Genomic DNA, 5,831 nt, shown 5'->3' with positions numbered 1-5,831 from the left:
TAACTCAGCGATCTAGCGTCGATTCCCGCACGAGGTGCACCTTTCAATCCCAGCCCAGGTCTCATCAAGGGATCGGCCGAGGCTAGAGATATTGGGGAATGTGACAGAGTCGGTGGATGGGATCAGCGAGGCCAGAGCTACAGTTTGGTTCAGGCAGCTGCATGTATTTGTATTTTCGCCGTGAGCGCGAGCGTCCTGCATGGCTGAGTGAGTGACTGCAGGTTGTCGACCGGAGGAGGCCCTGGTAGAGCATTACTGTCGCTGATCACCTGACGCCCGGTCCTACCTGGGGCCTGACTTTTTTTATTTTAACTAAGAATTTATATATTTCTAAACTAGTATAACTTATTTAATATAACTATAATTAAAGAAGTAATTATAAAATTAGAATTCTGAAAATTTAGTAAATTAATTAATTATACTTAGACATGCATATGGGTTGGGTTGGGCCGGGTTGAGGCCTCAGGCGCCCCAACCCGCAGCGGGTTCGGGGATCTGATTAGTCAGCCCAAACCCTTATAGGTTTAGGCCGGGTTAGGGCGGGTTCTATCCAAAATTTCTAAGTTAGACTTAATTTAGATATGATTATCAGTATACTATCCTTTTTAGGAAGGGATTAGTTATAGGTTCAGGACTGGGTTATACACCCTATAAACCTAAATCCTTCCTAAAAATAGAATTTTTAGAAAATATTAAAATTTTTATATAAAAACCTATATAGAACTAAAAAAATAGATAATTTAAATATTAAAAAATAAGATTTAGAAAGGTGGTTAATGGTTACTAAGGATTCTATATCAAAATATATATTTTGAAATAGGTTGCTAAGATATTTTTAAAAACCTTAATAAGTCTATTATTATATAATATTTTAGGTTCTAATTAAAAGAAATAGAATATTTAAATATTAATTTAATAGAATATATATTAAATTTCTAGAAAATATCTAATTCTAGCCGGATGATGTTATTCCGGAGTTAATAGGTTAAACCTAAACCTATATAGGTTTTCCCAAACGGGTAAAAACCTGCTGCGGGTTCTAGCTTAGTTATCCTAACCCGGACCCACCTGGATTCGGGCTGGGTCGGGTATAGGATTTCAGGGCGGGTTGTGCATGTCTAATTATACTAAGCGTACTAAATGACGAGAGAACTGTAGTCACAGCCTGCTGTATAAGACTTTGAGGACAAGATATAGTGGAAATAACTAAAGGTCTGCGTAACTTCTTCTGGCAATCCTACCATTAAACGAGGCCCCTGAACCGAATAGCTAAAGTAGAGAGTACCTTTAGGCAAAGAACTAATACCTAACTGCAGTTTTCTTAGCTCGGGAGCTTTTACCTTCCGGAGCCTTGTACTGCCGCTGTAGTTGGAACGAGATCGGAAGGGAGAAATATTTCCTGGGCTAAGGATTATCGTAGAAGCCTGCGAGTATAGGCTGGGTAGCTATCCCCCTTATGACTGAGTCACCTCCAAGGGGGTGGGGGCTCGCCTCGGGCTTGCGGATATAACTAACCTCTTTATTAGATTATCTGGTCAACGCTTCGGCCTCAAGCTAATAACGCCCAGAGCTGGCGCTATTAGACCGGTAGGAATGTAATCGTGCTTATGTATATGCCTGTGCAGGATACTATGGCATCTACTATACATTCCCTGGTTGACGCCTTTGCATCGATGATTGTAATAAACGAACACGGATCTAATTCTATTAGTTTCTTATTTTTTCAGCTTTTAGTTAATTTAAGTATCATGTCCTTCTCTCCAAGGCTTTTTGCCGGCAAAGTTGGCATTATTACTGGTGCAGGGTCGCCGCACGGTATCGGCTGTTCTCTTGTCCTAGCCCTTACTGCAGCAGGCGTACAGGCTGTCTACGCAATAGACCTGATACTAACTAACATTCCCTCACTGCAGGAAGAGGTGCGCGTGACTGGGTTACTATGCAAGGTGCATGGGTTGGTTCTGGATATCTTATCTAAGGAACAGACCATCGCAATTATTAAGGCAGTAATTGCAGATTATGGGCGGCTGGACTTTTACTTTGCAAATGCAGGCAGGCGGAGCTTCCAGCCAGGTTCTCTCTCTATCTTTGTAGTAGAATCACTTCTACTTCGAGCTTTGCTCTTTGCCGCGGCTGGGGTATAGCCTATCGAGGCTAGCTGGCAGAGTCACTCAGAATATTGCTAACTAGACGCATTGTTTTCTAAGGTACAGGTCGCTACAGGATACCGACGCCGTATAATATAACCGCATGAACGCAGTCATGCAGCGATCTTTTTTCTTGGCTATAAGATATGCCGGTCAAGGAATAAGCAATCTTTCGGCAGAGAAAACGGACCCGGGAAGATCAATTGTCGTGATAAGCTCCATGGCCGGAGTCTCGGGGTCAGTAGCTAATATCTTATATAGTAGGTACACCTTCGGTTCTTGTTATGACGCGCAACCTAGGATTTTTTAGACAGAAAAGTACTTCGTGTGAAGAAGTGTAGAGCAGGCCCCCCTTGGCTGAATCACACCTGGAAAGCCGAAAGCGAGATGATACACCTAACGATATATAATAGAGTATCGCGAGGTATAGGATTCAAAAGCTAGGGGTTATTAAGAGAGCCCTTGGTCCCTTAAGGCATGCCTTCGCGAATATAAGGATCAATATTAAATAGTTCTTATAAGTAATTAACTATAAGAAAACCTCTCCGCGATATAAAAGCTCAACTAGGGTAAAGTATCATGATAGAAAAAAAATATTCTGGCCTTCCAAAGTATTCCCGGCAAATTCAACTCTAAAATTCTGGATACTATAAGTCCTTAAACCTGTAAAACTCTTCATAACTTCCTTCCCGATTATAGCAGTATCTGTCATGATAGTGGTTTAGTTTATATTTCTCATGATAGGCCATTCCTATATTCATGTCAGGGCATCATGAGATTTATATATCTCTTTACTAGGTCTATACAGGGATGCAAGGACCATTTCCTACTTTATATTAGGGTTTCTCATGAGGCCCTCCTTCGTTGTCTTATAGCATCCTTACACACCTTCTCTTCGCGAACCTCTTTATATTAATTCACCAAGAAATACCTCACCTGCTTTACTAAAAAATGCCCTATGTTATTACTTATATTGTTCCTCAGTGTTTCAGGTCATAGAATCCCCTAACTGCGTGGATTCCAGCGAGGACAACATAGTAGGAACAATGAAAAGCGACTTTTGAATATTATATTACCACCGGAGATCGGAAATGAAACTGGGACTATTAGGTGAGGCCGCCATAATATTAGTGAGGTAGGGGTAGTAAGGTGCGAAAAAGCTGCGAGCATCCCTTCGTGTATGAATTATAGACTCGAGTAGAAGTTTGAAAGGAGGAAGAGACCAGTACACACCAGTATAACTACACAGCCATACTCATACCGGACCGGAAGGATCGTCTATAGGGTGATCGAACCCGATGAAAGGATAGGTAGGATCGAAGAGGCCCATCAAGTCAACGCCAATAAATTGCAGGTGCTGCATATCCCCATCAACGGACGGAAAAAAAGGCTGATCTTGACTGGTAGTGACTGGTGTCATGTCACTCAACGAGCTAGAAATCCCAGACCCTACCACCACTGGTTGGTGCACCGGTGCCAGAGACGTGGCAGGTGGGTATGATGCGCTCTTCGAGCATACGTTGGTCTCTTCACGGCCAGGCAACATGGGTAGCTCCTGCATCCCATTTCCTGCAGACTCACAGAAAAATGACTGTGGCTGGGGGCCCTGGGTCCGGCTGAAGAAAGATGCGCCCAGATGCTCTTTGCCGCTGTGGTGTCGAATATCAGACACGTATTGCCGAGCAAGGTGGGCAAATTCAGAAATTAGCCCACCCGGGAGAGCCCCATTACTGGAGTACTCGATGCGACTAAAGTGGCCGCTAGCAATGTCCAGCAAGGCCAGGTTGAGACTGGTTTCGCTGTGGTTGGGGTTGTCGATGACCAAGTCAAACAGGATCATGAGGGCACAGAGCGGTACCAGGGCTAGAATCCTATATCAACTCAGATCCAGCTATTTAAAATTTAGAAGGATGTTGGGAGGCGTACCACAGTGGGGTTGACGGTGAGATTTCAATGTAGCTGGTGAGCTCAAGCACACTACGAGCAGTCTGCATCAGCTCTGTCTTGATCCCCAGTTGCCGGGCCGGGTCGGTGCCATCATCGTTGCAGTGCAGCAGGGTCCAGGTGAGGGTCAGGTAGGCATAGTGATAGTAATAATGGGTCCGAAGGGCCATGGAGATGGCTCTGTCCTCGGCCAGCACTCGTGATCGAAGGGGCTCCCCCGGGCGAAAGCGAAGAGGAATGGATTCCCGCCAGCTCTCCAGCTCGGACTGCAATGAATCGACCATTGAATGGCAAACAGCTACGGGCTTTGGCACCGAAGCGATGGTCAAGAGTTGGTTTTGGATTTTCGAGATCAGTCGCGAGTATCGCAGGAAGCTGAAGAACCAGTCGTAATCGCCGAACGCGCCGATATCCATGTCGGGCAAGGGGCAGGTGATATGGGGATCTTGAAGTGTCTGAAGGGGCGATCGGGGTTAGAGACGCCATTCATAACATCTTTACAGCAGGGGCATACCGGCACTTTTCCCGTCACGAAGCAGGATGTCTGGTCCCTAGGCCGTGGGGGATCGTACGTCCAACCCCTTTCTCGGCCCGCTGATTAGCTCAAGGTACATGCTCCTATAGTCTTTAGTACGTGCCTGTATTAATTATTTATATTAATTAAAGGGAAAGAATAGTAGGTAAAGTTATTATAATTCTAGAATTTCTTTTTTCTTATTATATTAGTATATGTGTCTGGTCGTGTATGATATACAAGATATTAAAACTTAAAAAGACTAAAAAAGATTCTTTTTTTTTTAGATCTTCTATATACTTAATCTTTATTCTCTAATAATTAAAGATTAAGTTTATCTAAAAAACTTATTATAGATCTCTTTCTTTATAATCTAATCTACTAGATCTAGATCTATACAGCTCCCCACTACCGGTATATAGTAACTCTATAGATCTTATTAATCTATCTCTATATCTATTATAAGATCTATATAACTGTAGTAATACTAGCCCTATATAAGATTATTCTAGCTATAATACTCTAATAGCTATAGATTAATCCAGCTAAGAAGTCCTATTAATAGTTATCTATAGAAGACCTGCTAGTACCTAGCCTACTAGTCTATTAAGGTTATAAATACCTATACTACTTATATATTACGCGGTATCTAAAGAAGGTCTAGAAGTACTAAGCTAGAAAATATTATAAGTAGAATAGATCTCTAGTACTAGATAGATAGGTTATAATCTAGATATATTTACTAATAAACTAGATTATTAGCTGCCAGCAGCTTTATATCTTTAGATATAGAAGCTATTTTTTTAAAAGAACTAGTACCCTACTACTAAAAGATAAGTAGAGATTAATTACCTCTTCTTTATTATAATTCTTTTAGATTCTGGTAGAATAGATCTATATCTATATTAACTAGGCCCTATATACAGCCGAGGCTATTACTAAGATCTAGGATAGCTAGGTCCCTATTCTAGATTCTTATCCTACAGAGGTTTCCTTATGGCTAGAGCTTACCCACTAGTTAGAGTATCTATAGAGATAGGACCTAATAGCTATAATTATATTAATTTATTTATTAGATCTTTAGATTAAGTTATTCCTAGGCTAGTTTATAGCTAGTATATAGCAGCTAATTAACTATATATATTATACTATCTATAAAGGATAAATTAATAAATTTAACTAGATCTAGATTAATATCTTCTTCTATTAATCTAGTATATAGAACTAGC

General features: G+C 41.4%; 1 protein-coding gene across 1 annotated transcript; it reads right to left on the bottom strand.

The window, feature by feature from the left end:
- Window positions 1-3,399: 3,399 nt before the first annotated feature.
- APUU_80003S (fungal specific transcription factor domain-containing protein) lies at window positions 3,400-4,504 on the bottom strand (the record flags this gene model as incomplete). The annotated part of the gene is made up of 2 exons (XM_041696236.1): window positions 3,400-4,015; window positions 4,071-4,504. The coding sequence occupies 2 exons, from the start codon at window positions 4,502-4,504 to the stop codon at window positions 3,400-3,402; spliced, it is 1,050 nt and encodes a 349-aa protein (XP_041561886.1).
- Window positions 4,505-5,831: the final 1,327 nt, after the last annotated feature.

Source organism: Aspergillus puulaauensis, chromosome 8 (genome assembly GCF_016861865.1).
Source record: "Aspergillus puulaauensis MK2 DNA, chromosome 8, nearly complete sequence".
Taxonomy (NCBI): Eukaryota; Fungi; Ascomycota; class Eurotiomycetes; order Eurotiales; family Aspergillaceae; genus Aspergillus; species Aspergillus puulaauensis.
Note: the sequence above shows the minus strand (reverse complement) of the source record. Positions and strands in the feature narration are given on the sequence as shown.